Below are 18972 nucleotides of genomic sequence, written 5' to 3'. Positions count from 1 at the left end.
GTAAGGCAACACGTTTTCGTGTGTCTAGTCGGTAGTTTTACCGTGCGCAACGGTCATGACGTAAAGTCGTTTGCTTGTGTAATTTTTGTCAGGCAGCAGGCACAAACGTTTCCACAGCTGAGAAAGAAGGTCCTCTTCAAAGTCGGTCCAAGTTATAAGAAAGAAGGCCAATATGTTATCCTCTCTTGTTGCAAAAAGGGTAAGTTATCTAATAATGTAATAATTTCCGCATAATGTTGGTTGAAATCCAGTTTTACGGCCGTCGTACCATCAGACTTAACAAACGACTCTTGAAAGCGATGACGTTAACTGCCATTATTTAATGTAATGTAATAAAACGAAACTGTTAAAGTAACAGTGCATGTTTGCTAATGGAACAGCATTTACCTTATAAGTCTGGGTGTCATAACACTTGGTGTATTTTTGAGTGTCCTGTTGGAGGACAGTTGTACAACAGGGCAGCGTGTGTGACATTATGCAATCCTCCCCTGCTCCTGGAGATGCTAAAGTTAGCTAAGTGCTCTTTAAATTGAACAGAACATCTCAAAGCAAGATTTAAAAACGGTTTTATTTGATACTAATCCATTGTGTTACAGTTACGTATTTGCACGGCTTATATTTCATGTCACATTGCGCAGACATATTAATAAGATAAATAGATCAAAATCCGAAATGATAAATTATCCGCCTTTAGCATTTTAAGGTGTAATATTTCGACCTAAATGTGACGATTATGATTCATGCTGATCTAGTGGTCTTTATTTATTGTATTTATTCAAGAGTAGTAGCTGCTACTTTTAGATGTAGCAACAACAAACAGATGTGCCAGCTGATCAACAGTATTGTTCTACTTTGTGTAACACATCGCAGTGAATTATTGAACTTATTCCTCGTATCCTAAAATACAAGACTGAACATGTGAGTTTTTGTTGCCTGTCAGCTCATTACAGGAGTGTGCCAGGCGGCACGCAGACCAGCCATCACAGGGATGGTATCATTTCGTGGTTACCGTGGAGAGGCTCCTGAGGACAACAGGGCTGACCTGATCGAGATCCCCTTGCCTCCCTGGGTGGAGAAGGCCGATGAGCCCATTGACATCAAGAAACGCCGGCTTCTTTATGAGAGTCGCAAAAGGGGCATGTTGGAGAACTGCATATTGCTCAGGTTTTGCTCTTCTTTTCTTTTTCTTGTTTCCTCAGTCTGTTGCTGATGAGTCTGTTCGCCCTCCCCTGTTTTACACTTAAAAGATTTGCTGTTTTTTCAAGAGAGCCATGTGTCAGGAAGACAAAATGCCTTATCCTATATCTGTATGTAAATTAAGTCTTTATTTTAGCTATGGTAAAACTTTATTTTCTGTAATCGTTATACACGCTTTTTAATGTAATATGAGCAGGTGAATACTGTTTAAAAAAACTCTTAAAAGAGATGTGAACATCTTTTGAGCAGCCTCCCCTCCCTTCCTTGTCCACAGTCCAATTCGCAGCAACTCTGATAATTACCAAAACTTATGACCTCCCATTGAAAGAGATAACTGAGACTCTAACGTATTCTCCATATGTCTTGTAGCCTTTTTGCAAAGCAATATCTGAACACAATGACTGATATCCAGCTGCAGCAGTATGACAGATTGATTAATGAACCAAGCAACGACTGGGACATTTACTACTGGGCAACAGGTGAGTGAATAGTTCTTTGAGCTTGACAAATGTCGTCTTAAATGTCTAATATGTCCAGTGAAATATCATATAAGACTTAGAGCTTATGCTTTGCAACCAATAAATAAATAAATTTAGTTTAAAATTCTTTTAAATAGCTTGACCCCACCGAGCCAACAAAGCCATGTCACCCAGATTGTCTCTTCAGGACCACCAGCAACTGCCCTCTAACCATTACAGCTATAAAATGGAGGGGACTGAGCTTTTTCTGCTTGTGCATCCAACTCATCGCTAGCTGGAATTGGAAAGTAGATCTCTGAATATTTCTAAAAGCTCTATAAAACATGCCTACAAAAACTGACCTTCATTTAACTCCCTCAACATAATTCCTATATATTTTTTTTTTTTTTGTGCTCATTATTACGTCATGTCCAATATGATAAATAATTCCTTGCTAGTTGTACTACTTGTTCTTCCTCTTTAAAACAAAGATGTCTATTGTCTAACAAAAAGTGCAGGGAGCTCCAAGGCTCAGCAGCATGTCTAATAAAGTGAAATGAAAACTTAAGCAAATGAATAGCTTCCTGAAGTTTTATAAAGTAAATACAACAAATTTACGTAAAATATGCACAGAAATGTTATGTAGATGTTATATTTTAACATGTGATAGCAGGGACCCTGTCATTCAAAAACTAGGCTGCTACATTACTAATGATTAATGTTACTATAGCTGAAAAAATAGTACAATAGTAATAGGAGAGACTCACACTATTCTCTAGCCATCCCCTCAACATGCTTCCCTGCGATAAAACTGGACTGAATTGAGTTCATTGGGTTTTTTCTCTCTCTCTCTCTCTCTCTCTCTCTCTCTCTCTCTCTCTCTCTCTCTCTCTCTCACTATCACAGACTATTTCCGTATCGATATGTTCAGCGGCCCGTCTGGAGGGTCTGTGAGCGAGCAGAGCTGCCGCTTATGTTTATATAACGTTATTGGGCTCACAGTAACGTCACTAGTAGTTGTGAGTTGTAGAGAGCTGGGATGTTTATTATAATTTCGGGAGAGTTTGCTGCCTTAACTTACCTTCGAAACATATATCTGTTCTCCGTAGCTTCTCCTCTCCTCAAAACTGTTTCTCCTCTCTGCTGTGTGTGTGAGCGGTGTGCGTGCACAGCTCTCACTGCTGATTGGCTGTTACCTGGCTCTGTATGTAACCAATCAGATGGTGCTGTGGGTGGGACAATAGCCGCTTTCGGACAGAGCCGTTCTAAGAACGCAGTTATCAGAACTGTCCTACTCGAATTTCGTTCTGATAACTGTCCTTCCCCAGCAGAACTGTTTCAGTCTGCATTCGCACATGAGTCGGGACCAGGTCGGGATTGATGCGCCGCACGCAGCCGTCTGCGTCAGTGACGTGTTACGTTAGCCGTTTAGCGCCACATTCAACAACAAAACAAAACAAAACCCAGTAAAAGTAAGGAGAGAAGAAAAAACACCACAAAGAAGCTAATATGGAGAGTGGGGAGGCCACCGTGTTCATGGTCTGCATGATGGTGATATTAATCATGGACTATCACATCAGGCGTCTAACATTGAGGCTGGAAGAGCTCACAGAGAGTCAGGAGACGAAGGATCGAGCGCAGGCGATACTTTTTCATTTCATGAAGTAAGAAAGGAGAGCAGAGCGCTGCAGACAAAGGAGACCAGTGTAAGTTTAACTTAATAAACACGCGCCGGTTGTGTCTGTGTCGTATGAGGAAACATTTCAGCCGTGATAGCATGACATGGGGCGTAGCTTCCAACCACCAAACACCTCCGTCAGATGCGTTCTATAGAACCATGAAAAGTCGGAGAAGGAGCTGTAAGGGTTATAGGAACTAAGGTAGATGGCCCCGAGTTCCTGTATGTCCGAACACGGGAGAAAACGGCCCCGCGGATTAAAAGGTTATTAGAATTGCCAAAGGTTCCTACAGTCCGAAAGTGGCTAATGCTGGAGACAGAGTAGAGACTACAGACAGGGAGGCGCGGCTGCATCAGAACCAAAATAACTTGGTTTGAAATTGATCTCTTATCGGCTGTCGGATTAAAAAAAAAAAAAGGCCGATGCAGATATGCGTCAAAATGCTGAAAATGGGCCCGGCCGATAATCGGTCGATCCGTAGTTCAAACCTCTGTTAGGCCCTGTTGTTTATGGTATTATGAGTTGTAACCACTGTATGAAAAGTTGTGTTCAAAGAAACTAATTCAAACATACATTAAAGCAACAAAAAGCTTCTGTGCTGGTGACAGATGAACACCAATCGGGACACTTTTTGTTCTCAGAAAGTCATTTAGGTGTAGGTGAGGCTCACACCGCAAACGTTTTGGCATTGCAATATTAGCTGTGACTCCTTTCATTAATACCAACAAGACTGAAACATCGAAATTAGGAAAACTCCACAGAGGTATTATAATTATGAAAGGCCTTGTGCTTTATAAAACTAGCAGTCATTCGTGGTTCTTAGGCAAGACCCCCTTACAGTACCTGCCTACCTGGGATATGAGTGTAAGTCGCTTTGGGTAAAAGCCTCGGCCAATTGCTGCTGTAAAACAGACTATATCCACTTGGCAGCAAGTCGAGAAACAAATCTAACAGTTTAAGCAGTCTGACTTGATTATAACAAATTATTGCACAGCTGGTACAAGGTAGTGTACTGAAGGGATTTCTGTGTTCTAACGACATATAATTTTTTTAGGTTAGACAGGTAAGAGCTAAAGGTGAGGAAGGCCTTTAAATCTCAGGGTCTGTGACGGGGGTGCTGTGCACCCTGCCTGTTCTTGACTAGTATCAACCATTTTTTTTTTTTCTCTTCTAGATGTCAGAAGCAAAATATCATGTACAATCAGCCTTTCATAAACTTCTCAGAATAATGTCTTTGTATGGTCTTAAAATAGAAAACGTGACGTCAGAGGGGCTCCCCTCTGACAGATTACTCTTCAGCCATCTGTCTCCTAATTCATCTTCTTGGATAAAAGAAAAGAGAACTTCTTTTTTTTTTTTTTTTTTCTTTAAGATTTTAAAGAGAAAATGTTTTAGCATAACTCAACGTGTTTGCTCTCTGTCTACAGAAGCTCAGCCCACCCCTGATGTATACCAAGGAGAGGTCATGGATATGCTAAAGGAGTTCACAAAGAATAGAAACCAAGAACAGCGGCTGGATGCGCCCGCCTTGGAGTACTTGGACAAGGAAAGTCAGTGACAACTTTGACCCTCAGGACCCTCTCAGAGACTCGTTGAAGGAGGTGTAACTGTGTAAATATAAGTGTGATACGCCTCCAATGGAATCGTTGGGAAGTCTGCAGCATTGCTCCAGCTGCACACAGAAAAGTGGAGAAAATATTTTGGAGTGGAAAATATTTGGAATGCTTTTCAATGTTATCCACCAGATTCCATGACATAATGCAGCTTTAAAAGCCACAGACAACTATGCGATTTGTGTAGTCAGCCATTACAGGAAGAGGATTCAAGGAATATTAGGGAAACTGTTAATGAGACAAAAACAACAATTTAACAATAGAAAAGTGTTCTGAATATTTGTATTAAATGTATTATAGATATGTGATTCATTACTGTATATTCAAACTTTGTGTTTGAGGTGCTTACTGAATGCTTAATGAATGCATTGATAGATGGATATCCTGGTGTCATTGCGCTTATTTCTGATTTTATTGCTTATTTAATAAATGTTAATGCTCTACTGTTTTGGTCCTTTTTTTTTTATCATGGTTGTCATCCTGAACCACATGAGTGGATCACATGACAGGAGCGGGCCATGATTGACAGTAAGAACAGTGTTACATAATGAAGGTTGTGACGCCTGCAGTATCTATTTTCAGGCAGCAGATGGCAGCATATCACCTTCGTTTTCACAGTTGAATTTAAACACCTGCTGATCTTGGCATCAAAATATCTCACCTGAAATGATTCTCACATAATGTATTTTTTGTATATGCTGTCTGAAAAATATTAATCCAAAATTAACACACATTAATGAGAACGATCTTTTTACAGCAACTTGAATAGTAGAAGTCAAGTTGCAAGCATATAAATGAATGCATATCATTTGGGAAAAATAACCATTTAAAAATGACTGAATTTAGATTTAAGGAAAAAAGAAAATTGGCCATGGAATAGGTTGTTTTTAGGTTTTCTATTTATATATCATGTAAAACTACATATATATTTTCTAATTAAAAAATGAAGAAATAAACCAGGTTATTTTTCTCTCCTTCACCACACGATCAGCATGTGTTGACTACGGGGAACATTTCTTGTCTGGCTGTGTGTCATGTCGGTTCAGTGGAACCTTGTACTGATTGCAGAAAAGAGATGCCCTCTGGCAAGGAGATGTGCGCAGAATCTCAAAACAGATGACAGGCCTGCTTGTGAACATCCACAGAATTATAATGTACACATGATCTGCAGCCAAGGTGTTACACAAACAAGCCAACGTCACAGATACAGAGACAGCTGTTTATTTGCATTTCATGGCTCACTTCTTTTTATAAAGTTAAATATGAGTAAGAGTGACCTCTTTCATGTTTTTGTTCTCGGCTTGTTCTAAAATAGACCGAGGTGATGTCAGAAGGGTTCCCCTCTGTTTTCACTGCTCTTCTGCCATCTGTTTTGCTATTTATAATCTGAGGTGGTGGAACTCAACTAGCAGATTTACGCACTTTATTTTAGAACAAATCTGAGTTGCTTCACTCAAAGATTCTTATTTTTGCTTTTTCTACGTTTCATGTTCTTACTGATCTTTATCTTTGGAACCAACAGACTAAACTGTGAAGTAAAAAAAGGTCTACTTCACCCAGCCAAACAGTCAAATGCAGCTTACACATAAGTAAATGATCAGATAACATTGATCCATTTCCAAGAAAAAAAATCTAAACGGACAGAATGCAATGAGTTCCTATCAGCTAACAACTATATTTAAATTGAAAAAACACAAAAGCAACATGTTGAAGCTGTAGACTTATGTATACAGTTTATGGTAAAAACTAAAACATTTACCTTCACTTTTATTTATAACTAATGGATCTGAATACTTTTTCCACCACTGAAATATGTGATCAACAGTGGCTCTTACAAGTCTCTGCTTTAAAAATAGAGAGAATACTACCTGAAGATCCCACATGCACATTTCACGCCTTTATGGCTCTAAAGCTTGTTTAGAGTGTATATTCATCAGTTGCCCACGCACACCCACTGTACTTATCTGTAGCCCAGAGCTCCTGTCATCCTCCACTGCTGCTTCCTGTGTCGTGACAACTCTCTGTTTTATCCTCAGTGTTGCAGTCACCCTCTGCTTTCCTGAAATTTCAATCTCCCATGCTTTAGTTTCTTTGTTTCACAAGCAGCAGCTCTCCAACCACTCTTCTTGCCCTCTCATGTTTGCTGGAGATCTGTGTGCAGTAGAGGGCAAAAAGAAACCTGCTCCCAAAGTGTAGGAGGCAAAGAGGTCCATTTCCTTAATTCTAGAGATCAGCACCAAGTCTAAAGATCTGATTTAATCCCCTTCAAAAACAAGGGCCTTCTTCAGTTTACTCCAGATAATTGAGGAAAATAGACCAAATGTGATATAACAACCAGAACTGCAGTTTACATGGCATTTTGTTGAACCCAGTATGATTAAAAGGTCCGACCATTTGACTTCTCCTATTTTGCATACCTATTTTTACTGCACCACAATTTGCAAAACAGCAGTGTACTTCTTGATCTGCACTATCCGTTTTAATTCTATTACTACACAGTGTCCTGTCAGTGTATAACTAAAGATAAACAGCTTTTAATTCTATGTTACAAAGTTGTTGTAAGTGTGACATATAGAGTATGATAAACCTAAAATTGAGCCTTGTGCCATCAATAAGCTATTATTGTACTGCCAAGTTTAGGGTTAAGACATTTTAGTTCTGTCTACTTAAGCATTTTCCAAGTGATTTAACCTAAAAGAGTTTCTAAATGGTATAGATTTAAAAAATTTGTTTTACACAGTGTCATCAGAAGATTTGGAAAAAGGGGAAAGGCTGAAAACTGGCATGGAAAAAGCTGTGATCTTTGGACCCCCTGCAAAATAAAAAAGGCAGCACTGCATTGAAAACAGACACAACTCTAATGGAAATCACGCTGTGTGTAACCTTTGTAAACTGTTTGCACTGAACAGTTCAAACTCTATTATGCAAAGAAAAAAACAAATATAAGCAAATCCTGCTGTCTCTGGACATGTGTTAATCTGAGACACTCATAGATGTAGAAAACTGCTTTATGGTCTGATGAGTCAATTCAGAAATCATGAATGCCATTTCTTCCAGGTTAAAGAGAGGAGGGAACGTCCAGTTTATTATCAGCTCATGGTTTAAAATCCAGAATACATAAAGTTATGTATGTGTGCAAGGCTAACTTGCACATCTGTGAATATCCTGCTAATTCTGAGCAATATCTACTGGTTTTTGAGAGACTCATGCTGCCACTGAGATGGCATCTTTTTCTTTGAGTGTTTGTTGGGATGCATGTATGGACTAAACTGATCAATGGAAAAAAGCAGCAAAAGAAATTAAAAACAATACCAGACCAGAAGAATCTTTGTTTTATGTACACATTTATATTAGTATATACACTGTACAGATTTAAAAAAAATAAATGGCTGATATTTAACATTGTGCACCCCACAGATGTGTGACTACAAAGAGAAAAGGGAGTGACAAAAGGGGGTTAGTGATACCAAAGACAGACAGATATCAACAACCCCAATAAATACTGATGATTTCTTTTCTTTTTTACATACAGGACACTTCACAATCATTTGTACAGTATATAAATGAAAATGCTGCTGGTTAACCTCTCTTTGTTTCAAGCAGAAATGCCCTTATACAGAAATACGAGCTTGTCTACTTAGCCATACCAGCGTGTGGTATTTGGCCAGTGAAGAGTGTAGAAAGATTACTTTTTTTGCTCGATTCATTAAAAATATACCGAACCCTGACCTATCTTTACCCAATATTTAAGTTGCATTGATTGAAGTGACTTTCACCAAGCCTTTGGAATGTAATGCTTTGTCAGCAGCATTCAAAATAATCCCCTCACAGGCGTGTCGGGACAGAAGGATGACTGCCTCCTGCTTATTTTAGGACGCTCCAATGCTCTTCTCTAACCTGAGACATAGCTAAGAGTGATGCAGAGAGGTGACGATTATCTCCCGTCTCACCTTTATTATCTCCCCCCTTCCTGACACTCGGAGAGGGAGCGCATATGGTGAAGAACAAGGCGTGGCAGAGTTTGTAAGGCACACACAGAACACTTTGTGCCAAAAAGCATGTGTGCACAATGGGGGTGTTTTGGGGGCGCTCCAGCAGAGATGTTAAAGAGCCAACCTTTGTCTTTTGGTGAATCAGATTGGACCAGATGGGAAGGGTGGATAGGGCAACCAGGGCAATATGGTGATAGCTGCTTCTGTCTAAAGATCTGGTTACATGATGGTCAACCAAAAGAGGTATAATCTCAGGTTGGTTTGTGATATTTTTTCTGTCACCTTCACTCTCAGCTCATGTATAAGAATTTTGCCTCTCGAGCCACATGAGGAAAATAACCATGCCCTAAAGAGAGGTTTGTTCCAGCATTGTCGTCAACAAGTGCAGTGATTCTTAGAGGCGACCAAAAAAACAAGCAAACATTTCTTTTTACATCTGAATTCATAAAGAATGAAAACAGTAAACAATGCTGCTCTGTATTAAACTGGCAAAACTGAACTCCAAATGCACAAACGGACCCATATTAAATACAATCACTCAAAGTAAAGTTCAAATATTGACTCTCACGCACAGCGAAAAAACACTCACACACATGCACACATACATTAGACAAAACAAACAGCGGAATGTAAAAGTACCCCCCCCCGATATTATTACTTTCATTTGTTTTAACTCGTGCGATCAACATGTGTTGATACGGGACTCGATGAAGGTCACAGTCAGGCAGTAAAGCAAACACCTGGAAGACTGACCTGTACTTCAGCCAAAAACAACCAAATCAATAAATCTGGTCTCATAAAGTCTGTGCATCTACAAAGACACTGTTATACGATGTGTGATAGGGATAGTGTGGTTTTCATCAACTGGTTTATTTAGTAATCTTTATATGATTTCCCTCGCTTATTGAAATCCCTCTTTTGGTAAATTACTGCCTGCTGAACTGTCAGTTCACCCAAATCACAAAAAAAAAATATATAAATGAAAAATAAAACCTTATTCTTATGGGTACAGCTCTACAGGCCTGAATCTCTTCAGATCCTTGCGTGCACAAAGTGGTGTTAAACCAGTTGCTGTTGGTCTTTGCTGTGAGGGCCTGACTCCAATGATTTTCGTTTTCTCTCTCACCATGTTGTATTTTGTCCCTGGTATCAATGCTGTGAGCTTTGTGCGTATTTGGGCACTGCCACTGCATGCAAGTGAAGGCTGAAAAAAAAACTACAGTTGTAACAACAGAGGCAGTAAATAACAAGACAGGGAGAGCTCAAGTGAAGGAAAACACAAATGTGTTGTGTCAGTTCACCCTCAATGTTAAGCTGGATGTTTGATGCACGAGACTGCATTCACAGGAGAACCTTTTGGCACACCAGGTTAGTCAAACCATGCAAAAACTTTCAGCTTTAATTGCTGAGGTTTTAGTTTCAGGGAAAAAACTAGAGTGGCAGTGAAAAATCCAGACAGCCAGCTCAAGGGTCAGTAATTTGGTATGTCTCTCCTGAGCTTTAATGATATGGCAGTGCAGCATAGCTGTTAAGTGGGAAAAATACCCTTTTGCATTTTTTGTATACAATGTTGTATTTTTGTATACAACTGTTGACTCTAAAGCCAGGTTCACACAACTAGATTTTGACATTGCAGATAAATACCTCAAGTCGCAGACAAATGACCCTGACTGGAAGCAAATTCGCCTTTGATCGGACGACACAAGTCACCAGGAATGCTTCAGAGATGTGATTTATGAGGTTTTCTGACAAGTTGCAGCCTCTGTTAAATATCCAGCATATTAGATATGTCTGAATAGAGGGCAGAACACGGAAAGTGAGATGTCGGCCAGAGCTACAGCCAATGAGGGCTCAACAGACGAGGTGCGAAAATATGAGAGGGTTAACCCAGAGAAGCGTTACAACAAATATAAATTAAAGAGCATCGCAACAAAGGCATGGACAGAAGCTACCAGTTCTCCTTAACCACCAGGTGAGCAAAGGAGGCTGGATCACCAAAAACTATTGCATCATATAGTAACACTAATGATAAGACACTTGTCTGTATGACAGCTGCTTGATAATGATCCATCAGATGAGTTGGGGGTTAAGTCAAGTTAAAAAAAAACTCTTGTTGTGTGTAATTATCACAACATATAAGCTTTAACCCTGTTGCCAATCAGTCATGCAGTCATGTGTGAACTTTCTAGGACTTCAAAACTCTCGATCACAAGACATTGAGTAGTGCGCACAATACAAGAATCTGATAATGCTGAAAATCGTGCAGTATGAACTTGGCTTAAGGCAATTCTTATTTTCACATAATTCAACAATATTGACGACATTTACTGAACATTATGTTGCATTTCAGCCAGTGGATGTACCTAAATCTTACACACTGGAAAAATCTAAAAATCTCAGGTTAAGTTGGATGAATGTCCCAGTCACAGCAAGGCAAGGGTTAGAGTCCTGAACCATGCCCCTTTACTGCAGGTCATCCTCCTCTATCCGCCCACTTTCCTGTCTTTCTTCACTTCATAATAAAGGCCAAATAAAGCACAGTATAAATTCTTTAAACTGGTTCTTTAAAATGGTGGCAAGGTTTTTATTATTTACCCCCATTATTGTCAAATATTGTCTGGGCTTAATTGTTTAACATCTTCACTTGTTTGAGTGTCTTAATTTGTTTTTGGTTCGTCTGAATTTATATCGACATCATCATCACTCATTTATAATATGTTTTATATGTTGATTTTTCTGATGCTGTGCAGCACTTCAGTCAATGTTGCTTTTGTTTAGATGCATACAGAAACAGGCTAGATTTGAATGTGCCAGCTGTTTTCATAGACGTGTTCTGATCCCAAAGAAAACTTTGAATGTGGGTTTGTGGATTGTCAGATTTAGCTGAATATCGATATTTCAGTGTTGATTTTAGACTGTCAGTTTTGAGCTGCTGTTTTTTTTCAATTTCACTTGCTGTTTAGCTAAATATAGGCAGGAAAAGGGCTGGGGTTAAAAAACAAAACCTGATTTGGGTACACATGGCCCCGTTTCAAAACACTTGGCACACTGCAAAGCTTCATTTTCAACTCTTATTCAAGCAATGTACTCCAAAAAAAATCAATTACCACAACACAATTTTACAGCTTTTAACATAAAACCTTTACACAAGCACCAACAACGATGATGTGACACTGAGCTGGCACAGGTCGAAACCCCACTGATCTCTGTTGTATTAGGCACAGCATAAAATATTTCAGTGGATCAAACTCGTGACGAATACATTTGAAAATGTCTGTTTTATTCTATATTACTAGGACTACATCATAAAGTTCTCTATGTGGCTCTGTAATTTGGGTGGACTGAAGCTTTAACTTAAGTAACCTCCTTCTATGAGTTTACCAAGCAGTGTCACTAATTTCAGCAAATCTGCCATCGTCACCCTTGTTTTTTTTTAATTTCAACAATATCTTTAATTTAGCTGTGCTGTCCAAAAGACTCTCTTGCACACGCACTCATATGTACGAACATTTCTCCACACTCCTACACTTATGGAAGCTGGTTTTTGCTTATTTTCTGTGTCTGGAAGAACAGGTTGATTCTCAAAGTTTTTTTTAAACAAAAAAATAAAGCACAACATTAGTCACTTCACTCTTTTTTCTGTTCATCAGGATATCTATTCCAGAAGAATAGGAAAGTATTTTTTGACACTTGCCCTATTGGAGCAATGTTAAAATGTTCATGTTCACGCCTTTTTTTCCCCTTTTTTTTTTGACAAACTTCATTTGGGATTACAGCACATCACCCACAGCACGCACAGACAACAAAGGGTTCCAGCCAAGGGAGAATTATTACAGTGGCAAGAGGGAAAAGTGAAAAAGATCAAACATAAGTTGAGCGACAGAGTCCAGTTCCAGTCCACTTTAAATTCAGTCCATCACTCTTACGTTGCCTGTGTTGGTTTCCTGATTTTTCAGATATTTTAAGGGTATGGTGGAGCAGTGACAGAAATGGAAGAGGACTTGAACAAACAGGCAAGGAGCAGAGTGGGAGGCTCCTTGCTGTGAACCAGATGTAGGTGGTAAATGGGTTCCACAGGTCAGTGGCATTCACAGTCGAATGCATATTTGACCACAGTCCATCTTGCTGCCACAGAGGATGGTTTGACTATCAGTTTGATCCATTTTCAGTTGGTAGTTTGTATTCATAGGAAGCAAGAGGTACTGCTCTGATGTTAAATTCTGGAAATGGCTGATATGATGGAAGAAAGATTAAGGATATCTTGAAAAACATATTATAGCAGGGGCACACGGAGGCGGACATCAAAGACACCTTTTCAGTTCAGACAAACAGATGAGATGGAGTCAGGTAGAAATCAGAACTTGACAAGGGGTGAAATTTCAGGATGAAGTCACAAGAACTGAGGGCAATGAATATCAAAGAAGCCTGAGAACAAAGAGATGATACATGGTCTACAGCCCAACACTGCATTAAGGGAGTAGGGTGTTGTGTGCTGAGAGCAGGGGATGAGAGGCTGATGTTGAATTCTGGGGGAAAAAATACTGTAGGCAGGTTGGTTGTTAGGTCCCTCAGGCTTTGAGAGCATGCCACTGGGCCACAGTAGTACGAGGATGACCCATCATGTCTTTCCAGTGTTTTACCTCTGCGGGGCCACTCTTCCATGAAAGATAAATCTACGAGACAAAGAGACTCAATTAACTTGTTATAATATCGGAAAAAAGATAGATGTTATTGGTAATGAGCAGTTCCAAAAAAAGAGTGGGTTATAAGGGGAAAAACTGTTAGCCTTAAAGGCGGGGTAGGGGTTCTTTTTCTGGAACATTTTTTTACATATTGCTTGAAATACTCTTCACACCCCCATTGCAACAAATTAATTAAAAGTTTTGACACAAATATGAAAAGTTTTAGTGGCCTCTAGAACGTACAATCTAGGAAAAACACTATCCAATCATTGTGAACGGACCGTTCACAATGATTGGATACTGATGCCATCTATCAAAATGCAATCTGCTCCTCCCTCCCCCTCCTTCCCCCTGTGCGCATACCCTGCTCCGTGAACGAATTACTCGTCCAGAAGCTTGGCAGGAAGCTAAACTAGAGCTAGCTTGGCTAGCACCTAGCATTATTAAACGTATAGTTATCATATACTAAATACTAAATACGGCAACGACCGATGCTTGCTGTCAGAACAGCGCTCGTGCACCTTCGTGTTCGTGCGCGTTCATGTACTCTAGAGGCGTGCCTTCGGGGGGAAAGTGAAGAAAAGGGTTGGGACTTTTTACCTGTTTATTTTCAAAATGCAGCTTCGCTGGACTCAAAATCCAGGATCTCCTACCCTACCTTTAAGTTCAGTTCTTCTCTCACCACTAAGCATTCCTCTCTAAATGGAATTGGGCTCTAATCCAAGGAATTTTCACCCTCTGAAAAGCTGTTGCCGTCATATAAAATCTTGCTCAAGTGTTCTTTGTCCTCTGATAGGTTATTATTGAATGTGGTAAAACAGGCAACATCGTGTACCTGCTGCATGTAGGTGGATAATGTATGTGGTTAGGATATATGCATAATACCTGCAATTACTGTAAATGTGAATGGCACAGCTCATCCAAGATGTACAGAAGCAATTTATGTCTGCACGGCCTGAAAGAACAAGGATTTGAATTGCGCTTTGGTGTTTTCCAATATGTTAAGCAGAATATATATCCATTTTTAAATTAGTTTATTTATTTATATAGACAGTTAAAGAAAAGTGAATGTTTGGATTAAAACACAAATAATCGGGACTAAAAATCCTAATAATTCCCGACAAGGGAAGTTTCAGGACAACAAAAATGTAATTTGCCAATATGTGTAGTTAAAATACACAGCGGTACAACTGAGCATACACTACCAGTCAAACATTTTTACTGAGAGAGTTTTTATTGATATATAAGCTTGTGAATAGTCTTTTGATAGTGTCAGCCCTTTCCCCAAACTAAATTTATTGAGGAGTTGTTCTTCAAAATAAACCATCGAGAACATATAGAACATCTTTCTCCCAGGAATTAAAGTGAATTAATTAAATAAGAATTTAAATCAATCAAAAATTTTCTGAATCTGATGACATATATAGTTATTTTGTTGTTTTTGTTACATATAGTTTCTTGAAGCCTTGAAAGTTAATGCAAACATTTCCTACAGGTTCCCTTTGTTTTTGTTCACTTCTTATGAACAAAAGCAGTGTTGGAACGACCTGTGTTACAACATTCTGGGATGCAGGATTAGGGCAAGACTGCAATGCAGGATGCAGTGACACATAAAGCTTTAAGAATGGTGGAGATGGAGAAATGAGAAGGCTGGCTGTTATAATGACCCAGTCATTAGCCAAAAAAAAGAACAATAGTATATACTTCAACTGATGGAATACCAGAACACTTTGAAGATTGAAACCCTCTCAAGTTGATGAAGAATGAATCAAATAAAAGAGGAGAGCAACAATAACCAGAGCACCTGTAAGAATTATATGCATCAGAGGGTCCACATCCAGCTTGTTTTCATTAATTTTATATACAGTATTTTTGCATATCATAATTTACTACAGCTCCCTTTGCCTCTTGCTGTCTGAAAAGCTCTAATTCTAGCTGTTGTTTCTTTACAGGAGTCTAAAGTTTTGACCCAAGGTTGAGGTGAGTTTGAAAGTGGAGGGCATAACTGTGTCAGCACGTTGCATTTGCCTTGTGAAACTTATGTAGATGGTGAGTTTGTCAGACGATGCTGTGGTTTTAAAATCAGGATTTTATTAATTAAATCAAAATAAATTCAGTTTATTTATATGGTGCCAATTAACAGCTATGAGAGCAGAGGTGCAGTCTTAAAATGCTCAGTATCATGACCTCAAGAGAACATTTAGTCTTAGCAGCCAGCTTTTCAGTACCAATTGTCGTTCCCTTTTTCACAGTCTGACAAATAAAAAGAAATATATGTAAATGAGAGTGTCTTTATTGGAAATTTGGCTGTATCAACATATGTGAGAACAACTCAGAATATACTAAGCTGTATATCCTGATGGCCTTATTTACTTGCATTGCAACTTTTCTTGGACTGCATATTGAGAATTCTTATCAACAGCTTAGAGATACAAATTTAACTCTCCTTTTTCTGTCATAAAATAATGTTATTTCTCACCATCATGCCTGGTGGTGTGACTGTTTATAAAACATTTCTCCAATCACTTTTGAGCTGTTGAGAATAGAGCGACCATGTAAATAAATCTCAGTAAATTCAGAAGAATGTATGTTCTTTTCTAACTCCTTTAAATCTACACTCAATCATATGTTGAGTACTTCATTTAATAGCCACTTTGGTGCACAGATGTAAAATGATCAAAATTGGGGCCAACAATTTTGGGTGTATGTATCTGGAATTGCATTACATGGATGTCAATTACAGCTGGCATGAAGTCCAAATAAAGCATTTAATTTTAAGTAGAATTAAACTTTTCTAATTTGTTGTATTGCATATTCAGTCATTTACAGTGAAGGAAATTTGTCCACTAGTTCCAGTAGGGGTCAGTAGAGACTGATCCAATGATCGGATGCTAATAATCTGTCAGAATCACAGAAACATAGAGGAAGAGAAGAAGGAGGAGACGAAGAAGAAGGAAGGAGATACCTTTCCAATGACATCATTGCGACTGAGCCTGTCCTTGTCCATGACGGTGATAATTATGGTGGTCTCCCTCAACACGTGGGCAGGCACATCAAAGGGGAAGGACTCGTTAAAAACAGGATTCAGACAGCGCTTCATTACCACTGTCTTCTTCTTCTCCACACGCTTGTCCTTGTGCATCAACCACACTTTTACATAGGGGTCTGATGAGAGGGAAATGTACTAGTTTGTATGCTATCTAATCAAAAATCATGTTCCTTTTCAGTTTAATCAAATACAGTTTGTATTTAATATCATGGATTTAGCGTCATTTTCTTATAGAAAAACTAAATAGATCCTCGTTTTTCATTTAGAAACAGTTATGAAGAGTGGCATATGTTAAAGTGCATAAAAGGTAAAGAAGCATTCATACCAGAAGTGCCTCCAATGTCCATGGCTTTGAGGTTGCGGGCTTTGATAATGCTCACAGTGATGGCGTTGGCTGTAGGGTTGTAGCACAGGGACACCAGCAGATCCCCTCGGCTTCCCTGGAGAGATCATACACCACAACAGCAACAAAATTCTTTACTCCTTATCTCATTTTTACACTTTTCTTCACTCTGTTGCCTGCTGTGTATGTCTGTTTCCTCCTCTAGCTGGCTGTGTGTTCTTCCTCTACCTGTCAACCTCTCCATATTCACTTCCATCCATTCTCCCAACAGCATGCTGCCGCATCTCCCCTGGGAGCATCACAGCAGCCAGTGATGACATCACTCATTCTGTCCCATCTTCTCATTCCCTTCATCTTCACCTCCCTCCTCCCTTTACTCTCTGTTCCTCTTCTTTCCTAAATTATTCTCCTGCTTTCCTCCTTACTTACACTGCCATCGCTACATGGTTTCAGCTCCTTCCAGAAAGTCTGCATGTTGGCCAGGTCCAATTTGTTGAGGGGGATGGACACTTCACCGATGGGATCATTCCTGCTGAAGCGGTCGTAGTCAAGAACCTGCAGGTACAGAGTCCTCTGAACCACCTTTTCATAGGGGAACCCTAAGAAAGAGACACGTACAGTTGCAATATATCTCGGTCACGCACACACAGAAAAGTAGCATGTGAATACCCTGTGAATAGTCTTCTCCATCATACCTTCAAACAGGAAGGTCTCATTCCAGTGTGGGTTTAGATTCTTCCTCTTGACCTTAGTCTCCAATTTGTGCTTCTTGTCTGGCAGCAGGTAGAGTTTGACAAATGGATCAGAAGTGCCGGAAAAGTCCTTTGCAGGCAAATCCTGGCCCTTGAGAATTTTAACTGTGAGGGTTGAGTCTTGAAAGTTGTATCCAACGCTGAACTGAATACGACCCAGCTTCTCACACACTGGACCCTCATGTTCATCCTCCTCTGAACCAGGTGATAACTGTTGACAAAGAAGAGACATAAATATTACATCATATGTTTTATTCAGGTGGTTCATGCATCATATGAAAGGGTCAACTCTATGTGAATAAACCAATAAAATACACAAATTAAGTGTTATTTAAAAATCATACATCTCTGACAGAGGTATTTTAGCCTGCAGACCAGAACACATTTCACTTGAGATGAGTTAAATCCAAACACATAAATTATTACTTACTTCCAGTAAACCAAGAGATAACCACTCAGTTACTACTAAACAAAATATAAACCACGGCAAAATGCACGTTTTGTGCACATAAAGTCCAAGGATGACCGAAATAGTTTTCTTTTATGCCCTATATTTCTGTACTTTATTGCGTCTCTGTGAGACTGTGAGCTTGAAAAGTTTGCATTTTATATGCCCTTACAGCTTCCAACAATTCTCTGCTCTGGACCGCTGCAACAAGGATAGGTGCAGGAGGCCATTCCTGCCCACAGCAACAGCCTTATATGACTCTTTATAATGACTATGAACATTTCTTATTTGTCTATTTTCATTTCATTCATGTCGTCAATCATCAATCATACTGAAAATACATCATTTCAGGAGAAAATGAAGTATTATCCAACATGTTGCTAAAACTGTTGCCTCACCATAATTTTCTGCTGATGTTTGTTCAGAACATCCATGAAGCCAAAAAGATCATTTACATGAAAACAATTACACTTAAATGTTTTACAATGCATACAATTTTAATGAAATCAAAAATCATTTCAGAGCCTACAGTTCTCAAAAATTCACATTTAGACTTATTTTGCAACCAATTCTTTGGTACTGTTTAAGATTATTATAGGTATATCACATTCTGTTGTTTGGTCCAGTAATTTAAAAAGAAAAGAACAAAAAGAGAAAAAAAAAGAGAAAAAAGTTTTTTAAATTATTCTGACTATATATGTCTTAGCAGAGTATAGTTCATTCATTCATTCAGTTAGTACTTTAATGACAATAAAGCAC

At 39.0% G+C, this 18972-nt stretch overlaps 2 protein-coding genes across 4 annotated transcripts in view; one reads left to right on the top strand and one right to left on the bottom strand.

Annotated features, from left to right (window-relative positions):
* On the top strand, positions 1–5390 carry sdhaf2 (succinate dehydrogenase complex assembly factor 2). Its single transcript, XM_075459010.1, has 4 exons — positions 1–199; positions 941–1164; positions 1567–1676; positions 4762–5390. The coding sequence occupies exons 1-4, from the start codon at positions 173–175 to the stop codon at positions 4890–4892; spliced, it is 492 nt and encodes a 163-aa protein (XP_075315125.1). The 5' UTR covers positions 1–172; the 3' UTR covers positions 4893–5390.
* A 2864-nt stretch (positions 5391–8254) lies between these two features.
* The window catches only part of syt7b (synaptotagmin VIIb), a 133850-nt gene continuing 123132 nt past the window's right edge, over positions 8255–18972 (bottom strand). For all 3 annotated transcript variants that reach the window (XM_075458634.1, XM_075458708.1, XM_075458786.1), the window contains 5 exons: positions 17709–17976; positions 17443–17612; positions 16996–17110; positions 16587–16786; positions 8255–13612 (listed from right to left, as the gene is read on the bottom strand). In XM_075458634.1, the coding sequence (XP_075314749.1) occupies positions 13508–13612; positions 16587–16786; positions 16996–17110; positions 17443–17612; positions 17709–17976 (858 nt within the window). In that variant the 3' untranslated portion in view covers positions 8255–13507. The remainder of the gene's footprint in view (positions 13613–16586; positions 16787–16995; positions 17111–17442; positions 17613–17708; positions 17977–18972) is intronic.

This window comes from Odontesthes bonariensis, chromosome 1 (genome assembly GCF_027942865.1).
Source record: "Odontesthes bonariensis isolate fOdoBon6 chromosome 1, fOdoBon6.hap1, whole genome shotgun sequence".
In the NCBI taxonomy this organism is placed as follows: Eukaryota; Metazoa; Chordata; class Actinopteri; order Atheriniformes; family Atherinopsidae; genus Odontesthes; species Odontesthes bonariensis.
Note: the sequence above shows the minus strand (reverse complement) of the source record. Positions and strands in the feature narration are given on the sequence as shown.

Coding starts and splice junctions, on each gene's coding strand:
- sdhaf2 (XM_075459010.1), top strand. CDS start 173: ATGTTATCCTCTCTTGTTGCAAAAAGG. Junction 200..940: donor CCTCTCTTGTTGCAAAAAGG/GTAAGTTATCTA, acceptor GTTGCCTGTCAG/CTCATTACAGGAGTGTGCCA. Junction 1,165..1,566: donor GAGAACTGCATATTGCTCAG/GTTTTGCTCTTC, acceptor TATGTCTTGTAG/CCTTTTTGCAAAGCAATATC.